The sequence below is a fragment of the Idiotropiscis lumnitzeri genome, chromosome 13 (assembly GCF_059441095.1).
Source record: "Idiotropiscis lumnitzeri isolate Australia: NSW breed Sydney's pygmy pipehorse chromosome 13, RoL_Ilum_1.0, whole genome shotgun sequence".
NCBI classification, from domain to species: Eukaryota; Metazoa; Chordata; class Actinopteri; order Syngnathiformes; family Syngnathidae; genus Idiotropiscis; species Idiotropiscis lumnitzeri.
In genome coordinates, this window is record NC_142403.1 from 20529403 (window position 1) to 20557402 (window position 28000).

The following is a 28000-nucleotide window of genomic DNA, read 5'->3' on the forward strand; positions in this document are numbered from 1 at the left end:
GTGTTTTGAGATGAAACTCGTCCGACTTCCAATTTGTTGGCAACAAGCCAAGATTCACCCTTGAATCTTGATCTTCTACTCAAAAACCATGCAATGCAATGCCGCCATCTACACGGATCTTGGAGTCATTGCAGTGCTTTGGAAAAATGTGCTTGATCATCGTAAACGTGAGCGGCAGAAAATTCCAGTTGACGACGGCAAACGTCCATGGACGGTGAATGAGTTCTTATTTGGAAGGAAAGAGAAGTTCTCGAGCTTCTCCATCTCATTCAAACACTTTTTGAAGCAAAATAATTGCTCATTCTCGCCAACGCACGCCCAACAAAACACTTTATGATGTGTTAGCATTAGCCACTGTGCTAACGTCAGGTTTTGGGGTTTCTACCAACTTTGCTGCATACTAACAAAAATAAAAGAACATTATGCGTTTGTATTTAGTGACGAGGCTTCAAGGGAAATCGCAGAATAAAAAAATGAATAAATCTAATACTTCTTACTGTTGCTTTAATAGATTATTACTTGAGGATTAGATTCCACAAATGCGAACGAGGTCTTAACCGTCTATTTCAGATTATGCCCTCGCACCTCAGCCCTCATCGTGACGCTCCTCTGCGTCGCCGTGTCAGTGACGCACTTGCGGCGGAAAATCCGCGCCGCTGACCTCGGACACGCACGCACCGCAGATGTTCGGGGTCGCGACCTCTGGCTGAGCCCGAGCAAAACGTCTGCGGCAATGAGACTCGAGCACGACGTTCCCTGAAAGTCCGTTTGGCCCGTTATTTGAAGCGAGTGTCGCAGAGAGCGCCGTTCCGCTCTCAATGTTGCCATCATCAAAGTGGAAGACGAGTAAAAAATCAAAAAATAAAAATAGGACTTTGTGTGTGTCGTCATTTGCCAAGCAGCGTGGCCGCATTGTTCGAGCATGACAACGCAAGGCCTTTCCAGGGGTTCCGGGAGCGCGGCCAGGCCGCCAATCCCAGCACATTCCCCCGGATTAGCCGTCAACCCGTCCCCAAATCGGAGGATTAGCACTTCATATTCCATTATCTTCCCAAACTGGAGGGTCCGAAACGTCAAAAGTGGAGTAAGACGCGCTTTCCAAAAGCCAAAACACTGTTGCCAAGCAACCAAATAAATTCCAGCACACAAATGAAGAAATGTTATCTATGCCGCTCAGAACCGATTTTTTATTTTTTTTACACGAAAAACAGGCCTATAAAGGACGACTGCTTCATTTTGGATCGCGTGTACCCTCAGGTGGGCTGGAGCTCGAGACAATATTCGAACCTCTAAAATGCGATGCCGACGTGCTGCTCGTCTTCAAACAATCTCGGTGTCACGTGACTCCTCCCGGGAGTTGCGTTGTTTTTCCACTTTCTGGGGGGGGGGGCGAGAGGGAGCCGTTATCAGCAAGGGGCCGCAAGTGAGGCTTGATCGGGCCGCTCGGTCCGCGGGGACCGGCGAGCCCGAGTTAATCAGAGACAGACCGAGTCCTTGTCACCCCGGGGATTCACACCGCATCGACCTCGACGCTTCTCCTTCTGCGTCGCACAAAAGGCAACATTCGCTCGCCCGTTTCTTGGCTTGTGGAGCCTTCTCAGTCAAACGCTTTTTAGCGTGCCACTCCCTTTCCGGCGAAATCCGTGCACCTCGCCAAACTAACGGAGCGGCATCGTCAGATTTCAGGTTAGCAAATATGACCAAAGTCAAGCCGCCGTGAATTAATTATTGCACCTCGCCGGTCGCACACGACGACGCAATTCATCAATCGTGTTGTCCTTCGAGCTCGCGCGCAAAAGACTTCATTAAGACACGCTTCCAAATAATTCAGCGGATGGATCACAACGCGTCAAATCCATCGAGAACTCGGGCGATTGACGTCCGAGCCGTCGTTTCACTTTCAGCATCAACCGATACGCTAAACGAGCGGCGGCCCATCGCAGCTGACGACGGGCGCGAGGTGCGAGCGCTCAACGCCGATTCCAAATAAGACGGAGCTCAGCGAGAAATCTTGGCCTTGAAAGTCAACCGGCATCACAGAAAAAACGTCCGGACGTTCCGCTCCGGACTCTGGGGTCAAAGTTCAAGCATTTGCTCGAGCGTCGTCGCACGTTCATTTGCGACCTCCGAGACGGATCGGAGCAAATAAAGTGAAGGCCAACAACTTGTTTTTACGCTTTCAGCCCACTCAGACTTCCTCAACTTGAGTCAGGTCGAAGTTCAAGTAATCATCGCCGGCATCCTTCAACATTTCTTCCAATAGCGGCACGCCGGACGTCGCCGCGAGCTTGAAAGCACACCTTCCGAATCGCCCGCGGACGTTAAAGTTGGGCCGAGCCGGCCGCCATTCAAGTGTTGACGTGCGAAAGGTGCAGCAAAATGAGACGGCATTTCCATTCATTAGACACAGTTGTCACATTTAATTAACGACCAGCTTTAATTAAGCATGAAATTAATCTTACGGTGGTCCAACACGTGCACGCACACACACCGAAAGGTGTCAGCTGGCGCCCACGCACACACACAGGACACGCGCAACAAATGTAATATGTCGGCTTGTCAAGTGTCACACAAGAGTTTGACGGCCTCGGGGCCAAATGGAACGCCGCGGATAAAAATAGCAGTTTCAGGTAAAAGAGGTGCAGCAGAGCCTCGTTTGCGGGGACAGACGACGCGCGAGCGAATGCTAAACATGTTGCCGATTGAGAATGATTGGGGGTGAGGGGGGGGGGGGTCTGCTCAAAATAAAGTCCAAAAGTCTTGAGGGCAACCCAACGAGCTCGAAGCACAAAGTCAACCACATGAACCGGATTTGAGCAGACGGCTCCGGAGGAAATGCGCTTGGCGTGTGTGCAGGTGCGACCGATTGACCGGCCAACTCTTCAGAAGATGACAAGGTCAAGGGGGTCCGAGACCCCGACCCGCAGCCGGCGAAACGTGCTCGCATCGTGCGCACCCGGCCGACCTTTAGCGGGCCGAGGCGTGACCTTTCATCGGGGGGACTCCGAGCCGAGAGTTCAGGGGTCATCGTTTGAGGAAGTGCGGAGATAAAGCCACGGTGGTCGCCGAAACGCAAACTGAGGTGAATCAGAAGCGGACGTTGTCCGGTAACGCCACTTTGAGTCATTTAGATGTCGGCTGAAACCATTTCAGACTTTGTTGTCATGCTCAGAAACACAGCGTGGCCGTCAAACATGCGGCCCGCGGGCCGAATCAGGCCCGCAAGCGGGTTTAATATGGCCCGCAAAAAGATCATTAAAAACTGAATAAACTGGACATCCCGTGAAATAAAAAGATGCATTTTTAAAAACATCCGGCTTCTCCCAAAAACAGAAACCACGGAAACGCAAATTCTCAGCTCTGGTGAGTGACAGGGGGGGTGATGAGATGTGTTTTGGTTGACTCACATAATCGTGGAAGGCCTTGGCCTCGCTGGAATGTTCGCATGTCTCTCTCCGGTCCGGGGCGGCGCAGTACAGATCCCAGAATACGCTACGCACACACAGGAAGAGAGAGAGAGGGGGGGCTGTTAAACAATGAAAAAGGCGCTCGTATGTGCTTGATGTCATCTAAGAGAGACAAGTGCGCACATGACTCCAAAGCGTCATGACAATAACGCTGTGATTCACCGCGGCTTTGTGCGTTTTTTTTTTTTTTCTTTTGTGCGTCACTTTGACAAGCAAACAAAGTGGGACGGGTTCACGCTCCAGTGTAGCGTTTTGTTACGTGCACATAAAAAGCAGAGATTAATATAGCGAGGCAAAATAAAAGCCGCACTGGGACGCTCTCGTCAGCGTCGTCGTCGGCTTATTTATTAAGTGCAATCGGAGTTTCATGTTGCCTTCATGCAAACGGACAAACGTTGAAGGAAAAAGCCCAACGGATTAAAGAGGCTGCGCAGATATCGGATCGCGCGCTTAATAAAATGACAATTGGCCAAGAGAAGACGTAAAGCTGAAAACAACAAACAATTGGTCCGCACGCCGGTTTAGATGGAACATTTCATTGAATTTCATAACTGATCGAAGCTAACGTGATAGCTCACCTCGTGCGTGCGCTTTTGCTTCAAGTGCATCCACTCTCAAACACTTTCAATTCAACTGACATTTTATGACACCCGTGACTTTTTTTTGTTTGCTTTTTTTACTTCCGTGCTCATAACGGGACTTGAAAAATGCTCCGATACTGGCCAATGCAAAATGGATGATGAATTTTTTTACTCAATTAATTTTGGAGTAAAAATATCAAAAAATGAAAATGGTTTCAAATGAACGGCCGCAGATCGCATCCTAAAGTTAGATTAATCTAAATATATTCAATAAATTGGACCGGCAATGTCCTCGTGGTGGGCATGTCGGCGTCATAGTTATCAGGTTCTGGGTTTGATTCTCTGTTCTGGCCTTTTCGAGGTGGATTTTGCATGTTCCTCCCATGGTGACGTCCATTTTTTCCGGTTACTCTGACTTCCTCTCACATTCCAGAAACACATTTTATCTTCGCCGAAACATCGGTGTGAATGCTTGTTGGGTCTTTATGTGCCCAGCGACCAAAGTCAGCCGTGATTGGATCAAACTCACCAGTGACCCGAAATAAATAAATAAATAGATAGACAAATAAATACATAAATAAATTAATTAATTAATCAATAAAATCTGGAAAAAAAATACAACTGTTTTCTTACTAAAAAAAAAAAAATTAATTAAAAAAAAAAAAAAAAAAAAGAAGAACGAAAGCATTGACCAATCCGCTGCGCTCGTGTTACTTAGTGTCCAATCAGCCATAGCGATACGAGTTCATTAGCGCCAATCCCCAAAGTCTCTGGGGGGGGGGGCAAGGAGGGGTCCTGATCTAAAAGCGCCCTTCATTACGACACCGAGATCAAGTACCTGCGAAGTCGCTCTCAGTCTTGTCCAATTGATTTTCAATGTTCAACTCTTGAGGTGGACAAATTGGTTCCGCAGCTCAAAAAAAATACAAATAAAAATCTTATACTGAAGACTTTTAAAGACAATAAAACCATTTTCATTCATAGAGCACAGAAACGGTCAATCCGCAGTCATATTACTCGTTCTTCACGGAAGATAAAGAATATACGCCTGGCGGTATTTTTATATTTGAGACCGTTGAAAAGTTGGTGTAACCCAAATTTGCTGGATCTAATCAAGGCACAGGCAGAAAGATTCGGCGACGTGCGTGCGTGGACCTCGTGGCATTTTCTTCATAAATATGACGCCAGCGTGGGACGATGCTCAATCATTTCATTGAACAAATTAGAATTCTTATCACCTTAAAAATATTTGAACAAACCGACTTTAGCGATTGTTTTAGAGACAACGTGTCATTCGAAATAGCGGCATTCAACATTTCATTTGAGGTGCAGTTAAGTTTTGACGATGACCACAATTGGACTGTGGAATTTGTTCCGTTTTTAAATTTGAACAAATCGAAGTTCAAGCAGCTTCCCACAAGAGATTATATTCGACCTGAACCATTTTGATGACGTTATCTGAGGGCAATTCCAACAACAACAAAAAAAAAAAGCAGGCACTGAAATCAAAGTTCTTAAAATAAAACGCATTAAAAAAAAAAAAACAACACTTTTCAACCTTTGGCTGGAACCTCTCAGACTTGTGACAATGTGAACTAAAATAGAAGTGTTAAGAGTATTTATAGATGAAAGGACAGAGTTGGTGCCCGAGGCGCTCGGCAAGAACACGGGTGCCCTCCAAGACAAAGCGAGACGAGCCGTGTGTGTGTGTGTGTGTGTCCATCCCGAATGACAATAACGTCAGTGAACATTATCATATCTCAACGTCTGCGTTAAAAAGAATTGCTGCCGAGTTGCTGCGGCTTTTATGCGGGTGCGCTTGATAGTCCGGAAAATACGGTAATTGAAAAAGAAAAGCACGACGTGGGATGTTGGAACCGCATCCTGTATTTGCTTCATCGTGGTCCCGTTCCGTCGCGCTCATCTGCGTCGCTCGATATTGCCGTCTCACGCCGTACGCCACGAACACGTGGGAGGCCACGGCGGATTTTACTTCCTTCGCGCCGATCAAGATTATCTGTTCAATCAAAATTTTTAGTTAATTAGCATCAACCATTGGATAAGGATTCACGCAATTACCTAATCATCTCGATCGAAAGATCCAACCTTGGCCATCTTATTTCGCTGTTATGCCATTTGAGATACGTGAGCGGAGGGATTTGCATTCTCTTTTCGGGGTGACGCATACATGGACGGATCGTCTTTCGTGACTTCATTCAAAGCAGCAACAAAGCGAATAACAAATAACACCAACATCGGCAAAAGAGCAGGAAGAGGGATTAGCACGCAGACGTCCAGAAGAAGACAATTACCGAAATTAAATGCCATCACGATAATTATTTGCAATTAACGGTGGTGGGACAAAGCCGGCATTTACAATGAGGCTTCGGCACGTAAACAAAGCCAGACGTCGGCACCATAATCCGGTCTGCCACTTTGGCGAGCGGCTAGCTAGTGACGGCTCAGTCTCAAAAGTGAAGGAAAAGCGTGCGTCCCTTGGGAGAAAAAGGTGGGAAGGTTTTGTTTTTTGGTTTTTGTTTTTTTAATCCTTATTAGGGTTGCGGTTGAGCTGGAACTGCAGAAGCGGACTTTGGCCAAACGGTGGGAGCATGTCAGACTATTCGAAGCAAGCAAGGTGGGAAAACATGGGATGAGCAAGTCAAACGAAAAGAGCAAGGGCCCCAAAATGGAACCTTGCGGAACACCACACGACAAAGGGGCGGAGCGAGTATACAATGAAACATGAACAAAAACTAATTGGCATGTGACACAAATACAAGTTGAACTGATTCAAAAACATCCATGATGTTTAAGATGCTTACAACCTAATCATTACACGCACAAAAAAAAAAGAAACGCAAATAATTAAACAAGGAAAGGAGTAACTATCTTTTCGACCGTTTCAGAGCAAAAGCCGCATCTTCTTCTCGAACAAGAAAACCAACAAAGTGATCCCCACGCCATATTGTTGTTGTGGGGGGATTATTGTGCGTGTTCGTGTGCGTGTGTTGGGTTCAGAATTCAGTGGGCATCCAGTGAAAACTGGTTCAAGCAATCGATTTGGGGATAAAGAGGAGACAACGAGCAGCGGCCAATCGGGAAGGAGCTAATGACACAATCGACACCTGCAGCCCTCACCGAGGCTTTTCTTTATCCGTCCACTCCTAACAACAGATGTGGATGAGTGACCCCCCCCCACACACACTAAAAACCTTCAGACCCCCAACACCGCCCCACTCCCTTCCACAGTCGGATTCTAAAGCACTCCCCCTCCTCACGCCATCCTACAGGAAGCATCCTCCGAGGCGGCGAAGAACAGCCGAGTGAGGTGGCGAGCAGGCGACGGCTTTGGGGTGGGGGGGTGTCAGGGTGACAGCGGGGTCGGGGTCTTAGGTTTGGCTGTTTAACACAAAAGAGGCTGAAATGCAAAGAGTTAATCCATTCGGGGGTCTCTCTTCCGCAAACAAAGGACAGGCCGGCAGACAAAGGTTGCGAGGGGGCGGCGGGGCGGGAGCCATGTGGAAGCTTGCTGGCTTTCCTACCATCTGGACCTTTTGTTTTGGGGGAGGCCTTCGAGGGGGTTGGCGACAACCCAGGGGAACCCCCACCCCCCTCGTGAGTTCTCGTGTCCACGTGCTGCCCGGCCCAGACAGACGCACCTTAGCGATGTCGTCGTCAAGTCCCATTTTGGAAACAAATTCGAGCAAAAGATTCAGTGCTTGTTTCTCGTCAAGGCGTCGGGCCCATCGTCAGCTAATGCGGTGCTTCTCAAAATGCAACTTTCCTGTTCTTGAAAGTTTTCGGATTCTTTTTTTGTTTGTTTGTTTTTTTTTTATGTTGGAGCCCGGTACCAAACAAACGTCCCACAAAGCGCTCGCACTCCGCCGCCCGATGTTTGGGGACCGCCCCCCCCCCCCCTCGCTTTTGTTGGCCGAATGAAGACGAGCTCTTTTAAAGACGACTAGGCGTCGCGTTAACACACTCGACAGCAACGACACACACGGAGGCCCCGAAAGGACGGCGGGAATGAAACGGCCCGTCTACTACACGGAACCGGGCCAGGGGGCTTCGAGGAAGACGGGGAATTCTGTCCAACTTCTTTTTCCGTCTCATCGCGCATCACATCCCCACTTGAACGCAAAGTTCAAACGCGACCATCGTGACCACAAGCAGGATTTAATAAAAATATATATACGTTTTTAAATGGACGGCCACGCCTCTTCAATCTGTTGATTGGTTGAAGGCGTGCAACACGAACGGAACAGGAAGAACAAGCTCTTCTCATTTTTGTTGCAACTGCGCCGCTTGGCTTGATCCTGCGGAGGACGAGCGTGTCCGCCTGCAAGCGCGCTGACCCGAGCCAGCCAGACAGAACGGAACACGCTGTTCGCTGCTCATCAAGCGTTAGTCTGCCGCAGTCGTCCAAAGAGGCAGAAGAAGAAGAGACGAGCCCGCGAGAAATAAAAAAAATAATAGTGCGGGCGTGTCAAACCTATGGCCCGTGGGCCGGAACTGGCCCACGCACGGGTTTAATCCGGTCCGCTAAATCAAAGATGAATGTGTTAAATATGACACGTTCAACTCGCGCTAGCATGCAAATCGCGATAATCTGCGTCATATTGACACCATTGTTTTACGTTATATTTCCCCACTTGGTCCTTGATTTCCCTCCATGTGGCCCCCGAGCAAAAATGAGCGTGACACCCGTGACAAGTGTTGACCGAACAGAAATGAACTCGCTGGTGAAAGCAAGAAGCACTTAAACATATGTGAGATGAAGCACTTAGCATTCCCAGCAATTACTGAACCCCGCCCCACCCTCGCTACGCATTCCTCCACCTCATCAAGATGAGCACTCTTACAGGAGTAACGTGAGCCGTGTGTGTGTTGGGATCGGCAAATATACATACCACCACCACGAGTGTAAAAATCCCGGCGGTTCCCCGAGTGTGATGTTCTTCTCCCATCGGATCTGAGCGGGAGACAAGAAATTGAGTGTTAGTTCAGTTGGCTTTAACGGCCGTCAAACTTTAGTTGGTCCGACAGAAAAAGCTTGGCTCCCCTCCGCCCCCCCCCATCCTTGAGAGGCTGTCGCTTTGCACCGCAGCAAGAACTCCAGCTGCTATCTGGAAGTCCAGATAAGATCCCCCAGCGTGATAGTGGACCGGCTAGCTGCTCCACACTTGCACTGCGGCACATCAAGGAAGACGATGTTCCTTTTGCGCGCAGCAAGGTGCCGACACTACTTAGCGGTGACGATTTTTCACCGGCAAAACCGAGAGCGATCATGACGGAAAACACTTCCGGGTCACGCCACAATCCACGGTTTGCGTCCACATTTTCAGCTCTGGCCACGTCCGCATTCTGCTCCACGGGCTGTACTTTACTTTGCTGCAGCGATCCTATTTCGCCCGCAGTCTCCTCCTGAATGCAACACTCAGCTCGGGGTTCTGCAGTATTGCACTTCACAATCTTCCTTTTTTTTTTTGACCCCACACTTTCATTCGCTCTTAAATAAGTCACTTGGCTCTGGAGGTTATGTTATTGTGCACCATAGTCTCCACTTTGTTGCTTATGTGCGTATGATGCCCTCAGTCTCTTCTTCAATAACACACTTAGTTCAGGACAGTGCAGAGTCTTATCGTCGCCACTTTTTTTTTTATTCTGCCCTCAGATTCTTCATGAAGGGATCAGACTGAACTCTGTACAATGCAGTATCAAACTCCGCAGTCTCCAATTAGCTGCAGCGCTCTGTATTAGGCGATGTGTCGGTTAGCTCAGGACACTCAACAGTCTCCGCTTTGCTGCAGCGCTTCGTCTCCTCTTGAATAACATCTTTAGCTCTGGATGTGACAGCATTAGACTCCGCAGTCTCCCCTTTGCTGGGGCAGTCACTAATTTGTTCCTCCTCAGTCTACTTCGGAATCAGAATCTTTGGATTTTTGGCAGCGGTCACATCTCGCTAAGACACTGTTAGTGACATATTTTGACTGATCCTAACTGTAGATAGACCGATTATCGGCCGGACCGATTATCGGGGACCATGTTTGGCATTTTGCCGATTATCGGCATCGGACTTTTATTTTAACTTTCAAGGCTGATAAATTAAAAGCTGGTTTATTTTGGCTGGCCGCAGCACTATTTCACCTCTTTCTCTGCTGTGCTGGTGGCCCTGCCTGCAGAAGCAAATCGGCCCGCCCATAGCACCATCTGGTCTATTTTCAACCAATGAACATCGGCTTCAAATCTCGGTTATCGGCCTCCATGACGACTAAAAATCGGTATCGACCCTGGAAAAAGCATATCGGTCTAACACTAATTCTAACGAACGTCCCTTTGGCCTGGTTTTCGCATTTTTCCCGTCACGACTAATTTGAAGTGAAAATCGACCGGCCCAATTTGCGGAAAGGTGCACGAGAGATCATGTGCAATTCCATTTTTTTTTTATCTCCCGACACGATGAATGCAGAGAATTCATCGTGCCTGCAGAGCCAAGAACGATTAGCAGGAAAATCGGTTGAAATTTGGCTGCCTAAACTTTCGAGCCCGCTTCCTCAAGCATCTGGGGAGTGGATGGAGAGGCTTTTGGCTCCGACAAAGAGCAACATTCTGCAGAAAGTTGGAAGACGGTTTGCAAACGGTGCCAAGCGGAGGACGGCGCAACATGCACCCACTGATCTGACATTCGACCCAAGAAATTAAAAAGGTCCCGCCGTTGCTTTTAAACAATAATCTCCCAATGAAGTGCGGCGGACGGAAAAGAGCATGTGCTGATTCGACTCTTGGCCGCAGCTCACTGAATCATCTTGCGTTCAATTTCATTCCAAAAAAAACAACAACAACAAAAAAAAATCAGGCCTTTCGCTTTGACGTGAAGGCTTGAAGAGTCTCAAGTAGCGCACTCGGGGAACGAGCGCACATCCAGGTACGACAAACACGATCGCATCACCGCGGGAGGACCGGAGGTTAATTGAGAGTCCGCGCGATAGTGCTCACATGAGACAGAACCGAGCGACGGGGCGCGCCTTCCGTCCACCCGGGAAAACAAAGGTCTCTAATCGTTTTAAACATCTCGGTTGGACGGGAACAACAGATATGGAGACACGGAAGAACCGAATGACTTGACTCGTCGGTGTCGTTCACCTAATCACACGTACCCAAAAGAAATATCGGAACTTTTCACTTTGAGCTTCGAAATCTGCGTTCAGCAGTCGGGGAGAGAAAATTATTTTGTTTCCATTGTTTGGCGCTCGAAAACTTTTGGATTGGTGGGCCACAATGGGTCCTAAAAGTTGACAGAGGGGCCGGATCAGGAGCAGATGGATGGAATGTTTTGGTCACCTCGCTTCATTTAATTTGAAATGAAAGTGAACAAATGCATTACAACAAAATATCTCTTTGACACCCCACAATATTTAAAAAAAAAACGAACAAAGTTTATTCATTTCATTTTTTTCAAGTTCGGCGGGCCGGATTAAAATGTTTAAGGGGCCGCATGTGGCCCCCGGGCCGTAGTTTGCCCACACCTGCCTTTCGGCCTCAACTCAATTCAGCCGCAGTTTGATTGTGCTGCGTGCAGCAGGGATTCGCAAAATGTGATGAGGGGGTGAAGGTGGGATTCAAAGTGTCATGCCGTTCACATTGCGTTCCGTCCAAGTGTGAATTTTGTTTTCTCCGTGAAATAAAAAGTTCAAATTCTAGCTAAGACGAATGCACTTGGGTTCTTCTGATCATCACCTACGATGCAAAATGAAGGATTATTTTGTTCTAGATCTGTGCTTCTCAAATAGTGGGGGTTCGAATAGTTTCAGGATGGTCGACTCGTTCCATTTATTTACCAAAAAGCAGCTCGCTCTCGTGATTCATGAAGCGCTGGAGTGTAAACCTGGGAAGTGAACGCTGATGAATGCAGATGGCTGACAGAGCGGATCTTTTCGCAAACCATTTGTCTAATACTCCACTCACTTTATGTGCTCAACTGCGTGAAGGGGGCGAACGGGGGTCAAAGGTCAAGCTGCCGCTTTTACTCACGCGTACGCTCGACTGTCGGCGTCATCCAAATACGCGGACCATTTGAGATGTCGGCATCGATGCGGCGCAAAAAATGGACAGAAATGTCAAAAAAGGAATTGCGATTTCCGGGAGATTCATTCACGGGCTTCTCTTCGATTTTTGGGCCGGGGAATATTTGGGATGGCCCGGATTCTAAAAAGTCGATTGTTGACACACGTGGATGTGGAGGCATTCATCCATCAATTATCTGTTCCGCTTCTCCTCACAAGGGTCGCGAGGGATGCCGCAGCTATCGTCGGGCAGTAGGTTGGGGACACCCTGAACGGGTTGCCAGCCAATCGCGGGGCAAACAAAGACGACAAACAAACACACTGAGGGGCAATTTCCAGTGTCCAATCAACTTGCCGTGCTTGTTTTGGAATGGAACCGGAATACCCGGAGAAAAGCCACGCAGCCTCGGGAAGAACATGCAAACTCCACAAAGGAGGTCTGTGCGGCCCTTCAGAATCAAGTCGTGCAATTGAAACTATATCAGCAATGTTTATTAACGCAGATTTCAAATCGCTGGCCATCAACGACGTCAGCATTTTTGATGGGTTGGTCAGAGCAAGACGCTTTTCGGCCAAGTTCAACGAGCAAAGCACATTTGTAGCCATCTGCACACTTTTAATATATTTTTTAAGCCAACAATGAAAGTCAGATAGCATTCTTAAGCAACTGCAAAATTAATTAATTTTTTGCATTGTAGGAAGCTTCCATGTGGAATCGCAAGCAAGGAGCCTAAAGAGATGGTGATGAAACATCCTTGCGTTTTGATCTTGGACATTTCAAGGAGCTAAAATCAGTCCGGCAGACAAACGATGACTTTGCTTTGGGACGCGTTCCAAATAGCTCACATCGCATTTAACTCGGCAATGGGAGGAGGCACAAAAAGCGAGCAACAACACGTGCTTACGACGCGACAAAGTGATCTCATTACGCAGCGTTTATAACAAATTAGGCCTAATAATTAAGGGCGGGAAATCGTATCAAGGAAGTCAACCGACGCCATGTTTACATTATCCCAAATTAACAAGGAGTCAAGGGAGCATCGGGAAAGAAAACAAAGCTTGGTTCCAAATTTGATTTTTTAATTTTTGGCATTCTCTACGGGTGACCTTTTGCTTGCGAATGTTATTCTTTACTGTGTCAGCATGTTTAAGCGACAAACTGGCTCGAAATGGGTGCATTTGGCATATTCTACAAACGAGGATATCCTTCCCGACGCCACGTTTAGACGAGTGAAGACGCATCGAACACCTTTTGACGTCTCTACTCGTCAATGGCAGTGACTAAGTTCAAAGAGTGTCTTGGGAGAATCATCTCTCTTTTACTTTTGTTTTCATTGGACATGCTTCCCAGTCGACATGACACTTTGGGGAATTTCGCTTTCAACACCGTCCAAAATTCATTCAGACCGACAACAAAGAACTGTTGCGTAATAAATAACATATTTGAACTTTGTTCCGTTGTAAAAACGCGCTTCTTCCTCCATGGGGAGTTGCAAGAAACTCGCCAGAGGCACTTTTGAGAGAGGTGAGCAACAAAGCCGACCACCCGCCGGGATGGACAGTTTTTGGTTTAGTTTTTTTTTTTTTTGCAATTTGAATTTTTTTTTTTTTTTTTTTTACTCGCCGCTCGTCACGGTCGTCCTGACGTAAGCCCGATCACGACCGAGAACTCGGCGTTCTCACCAGCAATTGAGCTCCGGTCAAAGCGCTGTTTTGTTTTTTTTTTTTCCCCTCAGTGTGATTGATTAGTGGAATCGTGAGGCAAACAAACGATTCCCAGGGATGAAATAATGATTAAAAAGCCATTTTTAGATTAATAAACACAAATACAACATTGAAAGGTCTCAAAAATGTCCCACTTGTTGTTGCCTTTGAAAAATCCGATTTTTGGCATCCTTAAGTCGACTGAAACTGACATCGCACGTGACAACCGATCATGGCGCACGTCTCGTGAAGCCGAATGTCACGTCTTGACGAGTGGGCCCGACTTCCCCTTCAAGGTCTGCAAAACCTGCAGGAAGCTTTTTTTGTCTCTTCACGCAAGTTTTTGGTTTTTCCATCAGTCCAAAGTTGAAAATATTCGAAAGTTAAAGCAAACAAACACATTTGCATGATTTCGTTCCCTCACCTCCAAAAATTTGGATGCAGATAAAATAAATATTGAAGCCTTCAGATGTTATTTTGGACTTTGGGTCGCCGTGGGCAACCTGTTCACGTTACGCATGACGTGAGAGTCGAGTCTTACCTCTGACAGGAAGGTCTGTGCTGATTTCTGGGCGCCAACATGGAGCAAATACTCGTACACATATAAAGCTAACCTGCAAAACACACACACAAAAAAAAAAAGAATTTATTTTTTGGGTTTTGTTATCTCTGTGCGATGCATTCAATCGGACACAACTGGTGGAGAACAACCCAGCGAGAAATAAAGAAGAAGACGCGTTGTAAAATGTAAAGCTCTCCAGCTCGGAGGCCAAAGAGCCTCGGTGGCACGCGGCCACGTCCCAGCGGTGTGCAAGCGCAACAATGTGGGGCGGCGTGAAGAGCGCAGTCAAGTACCACACACACAAAAAAAAAAAAAAAGAGTTCCCGCTGATGCATCCGAGTGACGTGAGCGGTTTGCAAAAAAAAGATGAAACTCTCAATCGGACGATGATGGCGCCTCCGTCGACTTTCCGCGACGGAGCGGCGTGAAGGTTGTCGCCGCTCATTCGGACGAGCGCCACGTGAGCGTTTCGGTGCCAACGAGACTCGGACCATATTGCACGGCCGTCTTATCGCTCGCTTGAAGGAGTGCGCAGAAGCAAAGGCCGTCGTTGCAGGTCAAGAGAACAAGTCCTCGTAAGATGAGATTGCTCAACTCTTTCACCACCACCCGAGTCAAAAGTCTCGCGATCGAACGACGATCGGCACGGGGACGGTCGCTATGAAAGTTTCATGGCGGGGCCCGGTGCCATCTGAGGCTTTCCGAGCCCCGGCGATTCGCATCGGCCTCGGCGGCCATACGTTATTCAGAGCCCCTCGTTCGGTCCGGGCTTCGGGGCTTCGGGGCGCACCTTTTGTTCCTCAGTCAGATGCGGGAAGCGTAAGTGGACATGGGTGAGGACATTTTGTCAGGCCGACTGATGAAGGAGTCGGGAGGAGGAGGCGCACGAGACGATGTCGGAGGGAATCTCAAGGTCGCAGCCTCCTCCTTCCGAAGCGGATAAGAAAGACGGGAATGCCTTCCCGGTGAACTCGGCGCTAATAACGTCGGTCAGGAAAACGAGCGCACCGAGAACATGTTGGTGCTATTTGCTCACCTTCCTGAACGCGGTGGTGAGAAAACATTTCAGATTGGTTCACTTTCAATTTGACATCACTTCAAGCACGGGTGTCAAACTCAAGGCCCGCGGGCCACGTCCCAATAATACCTCGCCACCCAAAATCGATGCCACGATACCCGCAGAGTTTGGCAGCAAAGAAATATTCATCCAAAGATGAGGCTAAATGCTCCACACGTCAAGCGACGTCTTGGCAACGCCGATAAAAAGTCCAAAAGCTCCACCGACGTGTGTCGGTAGTTGACGTTCAGCCTGCGGTGCCGCGCTTAGCACACACCAACAAACGTCACGTAAAAAAATGCGAGTCAAAAGTCAAAAGCCAAATATGTTCCAACTCAAGGTTGATGTTCATTTTCGACCAAATTATTCGACGTAAACAATTTGACCAAGCAGCAAAATGTTTCAAGCGTGATTTGTTCAAATGAAGGCTCGCTAGCTTAATGCTAACAAATTGTGGGGACGCAAAGGATGCCCGCAGACGCAACCATTTTTTTCAATAATTTGGAATATTGTTTTATATATTTTGGTTTTCAATTATATGCAACAGAGATCGATATATTTTTATTAGCGCTGTCAAGCGATGACATTTTTTGACGAATTAATGGCAAAAAAATTCTGTAATTAACGGTGATGAATCGCATTTTTTCGGATAAGCGACGTGGATGACGGCTGGATGGGCGATCCATGACTGTTACGCGCTTCGTTCCTCGCCCGCACATCAACAAGTCTTCTCGTCTGGAAACGCACCGCGGGGCAGCCCCATCCCGGCGTTCCCTTCCCTCGACTGGCCTCCCGAGACGAGCGCTTCTCGGCCGGGCTTCGCGGCTAAAGCGCAGACGGTTAGCAAATGAACTTTCGTGTCTTTGTTTCAATAATTCAGCAGTTTGAGCGCGGAGCAGGGTGAGCTGAGGTGTGCGGCGAAAGAGAGGGATTAAGCACCTCTCTTTCACAGACAGTATTATCTTGGAGAGGGGAGAAAAAAAAAAAAAAAAGACTAAAGATGTGTCGCATGCATAATTTAAACGGTACCCGCCAAGTGTAGCCACATAAAATGGCAAAATATTATTTCCGGAATATTAATTATTCATGCTGATCGTATAAGAGCAGTATGGATGTGGCACTTGAAGGCGCGTGAGCGACGTGGATGCTGTGATACGGAGAAGCGATCCCGCTAAAGCTTATTCCCAGCGCACACGCTGTTTATATTTGCTCAGCTTTGTTACGGCACTCCCTTCGTCAAAACAAATCAGTGTCAATAAGGCGGCAAACACGCACAGCCGCACGCGCTTCCGTCGCGCGACGAAACAACACCTGCAGAAAAAAAATTGCGCCATCATTTTGTTCTTGTGTTTATTGTCAACACAGAGAAAGCAGTTCGAATGATTAGTGGGAGATTATATCGCCATAAATGTCGGTTGCAGTCAAGACCTCCCACAGCAGCTGATGAGCTGAGGAGTTTAGTAAAATGATGAGACGGGAGAGAAAAAAAAGTCGTAAAATAGTTGTAATATTATGAGGGGGAAAATGCGACGAGAATTACGTCGTAAAATCACAAGACAAAAAGTCGTAATGTGAGAGGAAAAAAAAGTATCAGAGTCGTGAAATAGCAAGAATAAAGTTGGAATGGCCTAAATGAAATCCAAATATTTAAAGCAAAATATTTACGAGGGAAAAAAAGTTTTTTTTCTGTTGCAAGAAAAATGGAAAACGACGAGAAAAAGAAAAATGTCACAAGACGTTGAGAAGAAAAGAACGCAATTTTGAGAAAAAAGCTTAGATCATGAAAACGTCGCAAGAATATACGTGAAGAATAATGATACAACAATGTCATAATTGCTCAATAAGATGAAATAATGGTCTTTTTGGAGAGGATAAACAATAAAAGCCTGTGATATTAGATATATATATATTCTGTGGATTTTTCTTTCACCGGTAGGGGGCGCTCTATAATTCAGAAAATACACAAAATAATTTTTTTTTTTTTTTCTCTTGGGTCTGTTCTGCTTTCATGAGCAAAGTTGTTGCCGTGTTAAAAGCCAAAATCTGTTGATGTACTTTTATGTGTTTTCACAGTACAAAATCCTTCTGGACATGCAGTCAACAACAAATTTTTGAAATATAGAAAACTGTGGCTTGTAGTCATTTGGTGCAGCTTGAATATCATTTTTTTTTTTTTTAAACGCTGCTGCGGCTTATATGCGGGTGCACTTTATAATCCGGAAATGACGCCAATTACCGTTGAATTCCCGTAGCTGATGTCATGCAGTTAAAGCGACTGAGTGACTCATCGGCGCCTCCGTTGGTTACAGGGAGGTACTGCACACCACAGCTCAAAGGCACCAAATTCACCCAAATTGATTATTGGACGCACCAAATACACTTTTGCACCACCCTGGCGGCCTCGGTTGCGCTGATGTCAAACGGATTCATAACTTGAGAGCCACGCATCCAATATTTGCACGGCACTGGCAGCCGCGGCGCCTGACGAGCGGCGGCATTAATTGACTGTTGTCATCTCCCTGACACGGGCGGGCGCAGTCAGCCGAAGGGTGCCGAGGCCAAATCAAGGGTTCCTTTCCCCTCTTTGCAGCAAATGTTTTCTCTTGTTCCCGCGCAACTCTTTATGCCGTCTTCAAAAGGCCCAAATGCAGATGGCGGCGCCATCTGTGCAGAGTCAAAACGGCGCATTGAAAACCTGAAGATCGCCCCCCCCCCCCCCCCCTCCCACCATTAAACGGCATGTAAATACGTGGGAGGAGCCAGAGGAGGAGGAGCGGGGGCTGTAAAGAAACCAACTGATTAACTTTACACTTGAGGATCTTTTAGGCCAAACAAATCTCCAAATCACACGAGAGCATGTCTGTAAACAAACCGAATGAAGACGTTTGATCGCTATCGAGGATATCGGCGCGTGCGGAAACGTTCATTAAGACCCGAGATTCATCAGCGCGCATTTCAAAGAGTTAGCGGTGACTGAACAATAAGGTGATATTAATACAAAAGCCCCCGAACGGCGCGTGCTGGCTTTAATTTAATTAAACGTTGGAGAGACGACACGGTGGCAAAGTGGTTGCTACATCTGGCTCACCATTCTTCATTTTGCGCTTTTGTCTTGTATGAAATTTGCACTTTTTGGCAAAGTTGTTCAAGAACAAATGGTGGAATCTGCACTGGTCATCATTCTTATAAGTTTGGGTTTTTTTAAAGTGACTTTTCTGGACGATTTTTGCGCTGATTCCAAATTCCGCCATTCCGAATTTTCATGATATTATATCACAATCATTTCGTAATATTTATGAATTAAGGGTTAGGTTCTGCAACAGATGGATTATTTTCAGAAACGTCATAAAATTGCTTAAAAACAAAAACAAAACCTTTGAAATGAGCGCATGAAATAAAGCCAAGGACACCGAAAGCAATCTCTGATTACAATTTGGGTTGCCAATGTAGCCACTCAAGTGGCGGCCATTGGGAATTTCAGGAAAATGTGTGACTTTTCCCAAACGGCTTCTGTATTGGTGACCAGCCGCCGTCCCCAAGTCTCCCGTCCCCCCCCATGCCTTGTCAACGATTTCATTCCAGCGATTTACGGCCGCACGTCAACCCCCTTCCACACGTAACATAACTTTTGTCATTTAATTATGATACTTGGGCCTGTCGGGTGCATGCGGCCTAAATGAACTTGCGGTGGGAATGTTCACTCCATGACGACGTGGGACAATGAAAGCATTTTTGGGTTTAAACTATAAGACAACTCCAAACCGGTTCCTCGGACTTAGAGTGCGGGGCTTCCCTTCTTTTGTCATCGGCGGGAACAGACGACTTCAGTCTTGTTCAATCGTCTGCTCGGTGGCACCCCCGTCACACCGTGTGAATATGTAAAACGCCGCATGAATATGGAAAGGGCTAATTCGGTGACGCACCGAGAAGCGCTTACAAGGGAACATGTGTCCGCCCTGCAGGGCAGGTTAGGCGAACAAGACAGGTGAGGACCAAGAGGGCAAGAGAGAGGGCCTCTGTTGGGCTTGCATGGCAACACACACACACACACACACACACACCAAACACACACACACAGAGTGACCTCCAAATTCCATTTTCAACTCGCAATAATTGCACCTTGGAAAAACCTCAAAAGTCGGCCACATCGTCAGCCACTAAACGAAGCTCACAAAAGGCCGACGCCGCACACTCATTCAGTGACACCCACGTCACTCACAAAGCTAGAAAGCAACTTTGGAAGGTGAAGATGGTGACCCTCAGCTATTTGCACATTTTGCTGTTAATAATGTTCAATTGTTTTTGTCCCGAATATTTGCTTCTCCAAAAGTGTGACGGTTCCATCCCTAAAATAGGCAGGCGGGTCACATCCTTACGCTTTCGTGCAATCAAAGACTTGATACCCTGGCCAAGATTTCCTGATGAGCGTGGTCGGCATCGAGTTGGGCCGAGCAAAGGACTGAGATTGGGAGCGACCTGTTGCCCGAACGCAAATAGTGAACGTCTTCTATTTCTTCTTCCACTCCGACACGTCTTTGACATGTTGCGGCCGTCTGGATGCCCTGCGGCACCGCGCTGCCACTCACAGGTCAGCCGTGGCACGATGTGTTGTGTTGGGCCCATCGCCGGTCGATATTAACGCTTTTAAATATGGATTTTTCTCGATAGATTTTTGAGCAAAGGTTTTCGTTTTTGTTTTGGGAGTGTGGGCGGGCCAATCGGCTTCTGCAGGCAGGGCCACGAGCACAGCGGAGAAAGAGAGAGACGTGTGCCGCAGCGAGCCAAAATAAACCATTTAATTTATCGGCCTTGAAAGTTCAAAAAAAGGAAGATGCCGATAATCAGCAAAACGCCAAATATCGGCTCCAATAATCGTCCGATCACTAATGCGCACCAAACACCGTTCACTTTTTCAAAACATGCCACAACATACCCCGCTTTTAACGCCACATAATGACATGAGTAAACGCTCGGCGTTGGCGCATTCGCACAATTGCACGACATTTATTGCGACGCGTCTCATACGCGGCTGATCTGAACGCAAAGCGACACGCGACGCGCTATGAACAAATCTTTTGTTACGCATTACAGTAACATTCTTGTCGCCGCCTCTCCGCAGACGTGAATTCCTCATGAGCTGCTTTATTAATCCTCCTCCTACACGATCGTTTCAAACGAGGCATTTTTTTTTGGGGTGGGGGGGGGCAAAAATCAGACAACAATCGATGTGTTGCTTTTAGGTGGAGGGGCCAATGAAGCGGAAAACAGGTGTAAACGCACCCTTGGCGTCTGCTCACGTCACGTGTAGATTAAAGCATCATACGTGGGTTCAAGGGTCACCTGGTGCCTGCTGTTCGGAGGGCCACCTGGGATGCGTGTGTACAAAAACACACACACACACACGCATGCATTCAGAGCAGGATGACGCAATAGCCAACAAGGCAAAGCATCACATATAAGAGGAAACGTTTTGTGTGGTTGCTTAGATGATCGGCATCAATTTCACAGCACGCGTTGGAATTTCCATTTTTGGTCACTTTCAATTTTGGGCCTGGGATTATTTTTTTTTTATAACAAAAGCAAGTTGTGCTACATCATGAGGGACTAAGCAAAAATCTATGAGTAACTGACGCACCCTGCAAAAAGTTTGTACCGTATTTTGCGGATGATAAGCCGCTACTTTTTTCCCTCAATTTTCAATCATCAGCTAATACAACGGTGCGGCTTTTCTGTGGATTTTTCTTTCACCACTAGGGGCGCTCTATAGTTCAGAAAATAGGCTAAATAAATATCAATATTTTTTTTTCTCTTGGGTGTTCGGTTTTAATGAGCAAAGTTATTGCCAAGTTTTAACCATCTGTTGAAGTACGTTTATGTGCATTCACAGGACAAAATTGTTCCGTACATGCAGTAAACATTTTTTCTTTCATTTTTGAAAGCATAGAAAACTGCGACTTATGGCCTGGTGAGATATTTTTATTTTTTTTTTCAAAGAAGAGCTGCTGCGGCTTAAATATGGGTGCGCGTTATAGTCCTGAGATTACGGTAATTGTTTATAAGTGCCAGAAGATTTGCCAAAACATTTTTTTTCTATTAGACAAGGCTACGGCTTGACTCAATAAAGCTCCGGCTGCCCTCACATTATTAGAGTTGCTTGGCTCCAAAATGACACGCAAGGTATATCTCCATGTTAGATGCTCCATTCCTGAGCAAAAATTATCTATCAGCTGTTCAGTGAAAAACAGACGATAGGTCCCCACAAAATGTCCATTCCCATTTGGGAACGCCGAATCTTAAACATAAGAAAAATTTCCTTTTTGATTCACGTAAGAAATTCTTGATTCTCTGTTTACGTCATTGATTCGATTTCACATGCAGCACCCTGTGCGACAACAAAAAAGATTTGACGCCAGTCCCAACTTTTGAGGTTACAAACGGCTTGCAATGAACAAGTTTGTTCGAAAACGTCATCACGCGACACGCTCAGTTCCGCGAAAACTTACTGGATTTCATCCGACTCTAAGACATTTATCACATAGAAGTGTTTTACAAATTCACTCTGAGGTGATAAACTCAGTTACACGTTGCCCTAAAAGAGTCCTCAAATGACAAACAAGCTTGCCATTGGCTTGCTTTTGTATTTTTAATGAATTATGACTTTAGTACCAGTAGGTTAGTGAGAGACTTTGGCGCCTAACACAACTCTGTTGTAAACTGACGACGCCCGAAAAGCGGATGTCCATCAGTATGCTGGTTAAAAAAAAAATGGGTCCCGGAGAAGAAGCAAACATCTCGCTGAGGTAAACAAATGAGATGAGCCCCATGATTTTAATTCTTCTGCTTATGACAGTATTCCGTAATCGTTCTGGCGCAAACATTCTACAGCGAGTAGTTTACTGAAAAACTTAACATACAAGGAAAATTACACAAACAAAAAAAAAAAAGCTCACAACATTGTGTCCAACAGGCTCATTATCTTAATGCTAACACACAATCCAAAACGCCTTACACAGGCTAATGAAATTAGCGTCAACATTGTGGCGCTGTCATTCATTAAGCGACAGATATTTGAACACAAATGGTGCAGCAACAAGATGTAAACAGACAATAACAACAATACTCTCAGGCATATATTCTTTATCCTCCACAAAAAATACTTGATTGCAACCATCCTTCCATGTACAATTTGTTATATACTGCCGCCTGGTGGCCAAAGCATGCACACCAGAAGGAGCCGCACAATGTAACAAAGCCGGAAATCAAGAAGCACAAACTTAATGCTATTTTTATTTTTTAAAGGTGTCCCTAGAATCTGAACAAATGTCATTTTGTCTGAATATGCCAAACTTCAAGGGACAGCCTCACACATGTTTCAAAAGGTGTTTTCATCTGGGTCGCATCAACCCGATCAAATCATCTGACTGGCTGGAGATGGCCCGCAGCCCATAGGTTGCTCACCCTGGTTAAAAATGAATGAATCCCACTCTTTATGTTTCTGGTGCAAAAAAAAGTCCCACATAGCAAGTAAATTGAGCTGCACGTGCATTTTTCCGCCTTAAGTTTCTACTTCGTCGACAGCCAGTGAGCACTTTAAAAAGAACAAGAGCTTGAAGCAAATGCGTTTTTAAAGCACATCTCCGTGATTCCACTGCACGATAAGCTACCAGAAGCCCGCGAGGTCGATCCAGTTTTCACCAGCAAAAGTCTGCCCCGATGCCCTGCAAAAGCGCAACATTCACTGGCAAAACTGCCTCTTCCTCTCTCTGAAAAAAAAAAAAAAGTTTACCGGGACAAAAACTTTTGACTCCTCCGTGCAGCCCGCACGTGAGCCCCCGCAAGCCAAGCTCGGTTGTCCGGCGAGAGCAGCACTTTACAACAAGCACCGGGAGCGAACTTAACAAAAATAGAAAGAAAGAAAAGAAAAGCAAAAACACGACCAGGAAGTCCGTTGAAAAAGTGAAAAGTTTAACGCGTGCACCTTTAAAGCGTTTGAAGGCGTGCGTTAAAACAATTTCAATTCACAGTGACGGAAGCTAGTTGGAGAAAGTTCGCATCGGCGCTGCGTGCAGGTAAAAGCAGCCTTTAAAAAAAATCGGCGAGAGATTTAAAAGCAAACAAACGCTCCGACTTACTTTTCTCGCGCTTGGCTGTCGGAAGGGACCACGGCTCCTTTACCTTTGGCGTACATGCTGGATTCTGTTTTAAGACTTTTGCCCCACTCAACACCTGTCAAAGAAAGCAGCCAGGAAAACGCTCCATCTCCATAGCTACCCCTTCAGTGTTTTCCTCCCCCCTTTCCTCCCTCCCTCCTCCCCTCCCTTTCTCCCTCGCTCCCGCCTTCCTCTCTTTCTCGCTCACTTTTTTTTTTTTACATCTCCTACATTGGCCACAAATCAGGCACAGTTTCTATCGGGGGAACTTGAAACCGTCATCGGCTGGATTTCCCCCCCCCTTCTCTTCTCCTCAGCCGCTGTTCCGTAGACCTGCACGTCCTCCCTCCGCTGAGCGCGCGGTGGGGGCTTCTTAAAGGGAAACACACACGTTTTTATTTTGATTGTTTATTGACCCCAGGAACAGGCGCAGGTATGTAATAGTTGTTTTCACGGAGTTTACTTTGTAACATCGCTGTAAATCCCAATTAGAAATATAATGCAAAATGCTGCCAATCCAAACAGGCGTTAGAACAATAGAAGAGGCCGTGCATTTGGGACTTGGGCTCTCGGTGGGGATTTAACCCCACTTAATCCAAGTCCCCACCACTATCATGAAGCAATTACACTCACCGTCAGTACGAAACGAAAACACGCCACTGAAACTTGCACCACCCGGCGCGGTTCTGAATCAATATTTGTCCATTTACAGGACAGTAACTTTGAAAAGATAAAAAATAAAATACACTGGTACCGAGATTAACCGGTTTATGTTGATGTGGCCAAGTTTACTTGTCAAATACAGTCACACTATAATTAATAGAATTGTGTTTCGGCCGATGGCCTCACAGTGCAGAGGTCGTGGGTTCGATTCCGGCGGCAGCCTTCCTGGGTGGAGTTTGCATGTTCTCCCAGCGCCTGCACGAGTTTTTTCCAGGTACTCCGGTTTCCTCCCACATTCCAAAACCATGCATGACAGGATGATGGGACACTCTAAATCAGGGGTGGGCACACTTTTTGATTGGCGGGCCACAATGGGTTCTAAAATTTGACAGAGCAGACGGATGGAGTGTTTTGGTCACTTCACCTCGTCGGAGAAAAAATAAATAAATTACAACGATATATATGTCTTTGAAAAACCACATTATTTAGAAAATAAAACATTAAAAAGGTTTATTCATTTAATTTTTTTCCAAGTTCGGCGGGCCGGATTAAAACGTTTAACGGGCCGCATGTGGCCCGCGGGCCGTAGTTTGCCTACACCTGCTCGACGCTGTGCCCACACCTAAAGGCGAAAACTTGCAACTTTTTAGGGTTCAATTTCATCGATTGGATTCCCCATCAGAGGGGTTTATTCATGAACAAATCATGGAAAGTCAAAATGCATGTAAAAAGATTTTCGCATATCCTGTCATAAACATACATGCCCATTTTTGATCCAACGGGGCACACGCGTGACGGGTATCGCAGGTGCACCATCTGGAACCCAAAGCTCAGCCACGGCTGGCAAAACGGCGTGAGTAGCACCAAGTCAGTTGATTTGAGCTCTTCTCACTTGACAAAGGTTTGCCAGCGTAATCCCGAGCCTGCGATGCGCTTCTATCAGCCGGAGAGGAATCACACGTCTCCACACACCGCCGTCTGACTGATAAGACATCGCGGGTTCAGGCTTGCACCCTTCTTTACGCGCCGTGATTCCCGCAGATTGTTGGAATTCTTTGAACATGGCAATCCCTGAGCGTGATGTCATGCGGGGATGGGCATCGGACGACAGCATCGGACGGGAACATTATGGATTCATTTCTTCGTGAATTGTAATTTTCAACTGGGAAAGCTAACATTAGCTCGTATTGTCCGAGAAGTCAATGAGTGCGTTCGTGTCATGTTATATCCTAGAGTTCAATTTTTAGGTGAGAGTTTTTAATCCAATCAGAATTCAGCTCGCTCGTGTTGCCGGGCAGATTTCACAATACCAGTAGCACGCATTGGTCCGAGGCCTTCAGATCCAATCGTGCGGGCGTCTGTTCAGTATGAGCGAAGGGGGCTTTCAGAGTTGGTAGACAGTGGCGAGAGCCAATCAGATCACGAGTGTATGACCGTCAGGACTTCTCGCTGGCTTTACGTTGAAGGCAATAAATGCGTTTTGTGATTGGATACTCACTCGTGAGGGGGCGGTGCTAGGCGGAATCAACACAACCGAAAGTCGGAACTGGCGATTGTTCGAAAATCTAAAATATATTCTTGCTTTTTTGAAACCACAATGGCCGAAGGAAGTAAAGAGTCACTTGCGAGGCCATTTTCAAGACGAACTTTTCAAGAGAAGCGAGGTCGGCCAACACTCGCTCAGTGCGAAAGTGTCTTTCTTTATATTACTTCTCCAGCCGTTGTGTCATAAATGATGTATTATGAGGGGGATTCATTTCAAGTCGGACTTCACTGAAGGCCTGCGTGTGAAATGCACGGCCCGCCAGGATGTGAGACCTTAAATATTAACATTGAGTTGGAGAAACTTTCCCGCGGCTGAGTCACTTCCGGTTTCTCCAGGCGCGCACGAGGAATTAACTCTTGGCTCCCGTTGCAAACATATACAACCCCATCGGCTTTTTGATTTGTCTTAACAATCATGTTAAACAAAGATCATGTCCCACTGTGGCGCTCGGCGAGCGCGATGAGTCAAGCCAGCTTGTGCCGTGCTCTCCATTTGAATGGAAAATAAGGAAGAAAAAAAAGTCAGTCAGTGGCTTATTATCATCACAAAGTACAAATGAAAATCAATACAAGGTCTTAAAATGCACTTTTTCACCCACTTCTCAAACCGCCTCAGACGAGGCAGACATTTCGAAGGCATAGGTCAATAACCGCTTGAAATTGTTTCCCCGCGTCGAAATCGACGGCAGGGCGACGCGTGTGCGCGGCCCGGTAAAGAGGTGTGACAGGTCGAGTGACAGTGCGACGGCTGCGAGTCCGCCGTGTCACACGAGCTGAACTCCGTGCGGGTCACCGACTTTCACGTATGAGCTCGAAATGGAATCCGGCGGCGCGAGGAGCCGAGGCTCGCCACCGAGCCGCGCCGGTGAAAGACGAAGCGAGGAAAATTCAAGCGTTTTCCCTCTTTCGTCTGTCAAGGCCTGATGATCGGATGTTTGTCAACGATCAGCGGCGGGTGGTAAAGCCATTGGCTACTTTTGTCCTTCAACGAAACGAGGACAAAAATTTGTCATCGCAATCACGTCGAACGTGGGTACAGGATTGCATTCACTTGAAAGAAAGTTTTTCTCATTATTTCTTTTGGGTGAAGGTGTTTTTTTTTTTAATCATTTTTGCTGAATATTTTCTTTTTTTCCAAAATATTTTTCCCCTCATTCCTCCTCCTGGAATCTGGAAAAAAACAAAAAAATGTAAAAAAAACAAAAACAAAAACGTAATTTTGGGGGCAAAAACTGGAAAAAATGAGTGCAAAAAACATTCTAAAAAAAAAAAAAAAAAAAAACAATTTTGGAAAAACAATTTTAATTTTGTGTTTTTAATTTCGAGCCATTACAGCGTGCGCACGATGGATTTTACCATGCGTTGTAATCAATGACGTTTCAGAAAAAAAAATTGTAACTGAACTTAACCCCTAATTAAAAAATATGACCAAGATATATGACTTATTATTTTTTACGATGCAAACTTGACGTGCTCGAGAAAAAACAAGAACAGATTCAAAATCAGCGCAAACAAATCATCTCGGAAAGTTTCTGTGCATCTCTGATTGACAGTTGAACTTAACTTAACTTATGACTTTCACTTAAGTGACTTCCTCCCACCTCTTGAGTACATTTTTTTTTTTTTTTTTACTTGTTGAGCGTGCTCTCTCACATTTTAAAAATCACGACGCGTGTACTCCAACTTAAGTACGAAAAGAACAAGGTGAGAGGAGCAACTGGATGGAAAGCATGCGCAATGCCGAAGACGCCACCCCGTTTGCACTCAACTTGGCCTTGAATACAAGCAAGCGCGGGTTTGGCGGCACCGCGCTTGCATTTTGGGGAGCGGAATAACAAGGAAAACAGAAAAATCAATACGACGCCACCTTCTCCATCACTCGCCTTCACGGGTTAAAGCGCTTTACCGTCTTGTCGTGTGTGTGAGATTAATATTCCTATACGATATGTGCACGTGGAATCTAAAGCATGCTTCTTAAGTTCTGGAAAATAATCACAACGGAACCTCCGGGGTGGAACAAGCCGTTCCGTGAAGCCGGACTTTACTTTCCTCCCCTCCCCCGCAAATCATTTCAAGCGAACGAATGTCAGCTACAAACAAACTTGAACTGAAATGGCTTTTAAGTAACATTTTGAATGGCCGATTTTGGTGAAGTCATTCATGAGAGCGCTGAACATTGGCTCAGAACTTTTGCCCGAAATAGATACG

General features: G+C 46.4%; 1 protein-coding gene across 2 annotated transcripts in view; it reads right to left on the bottom strand.

Annotated features, from left to right (window-relative positions):
- Window positions 1–23715, bottom strand: part of ssbp4 (single stranded DNA binding protein 4) — a 66543-nt gene extending 42828 nt beyond the window's left edge. For both annotated transcript variants that reach the window (XM_088312467.1, XM_088312468.1), the window contains exons 1-4: window positions 23567–23715; window positions 14357–14429; window positions 8959–9020; window positions 3408–3492 (exon numbers count right to left, since the gene is read on the bottom strand). In XM_088312467.1, coding sequence (XP_088168593.1) covers window positions 3408–3492; window positions 8959–9020; window positions 14357–14429; window positions 23567–23622 — 276 coding nt within the window. In that variant the 5' untranslated portion in view covers window positions 23623–23715. The remainder of the gene's footprint in view (window positions 1–3407; window positions 3493–8958; window positions 9021–14356; window positions 14430–23566) is intronic.
- Window positions 23716–28000: the final 4285 nt, after the last annotated feature.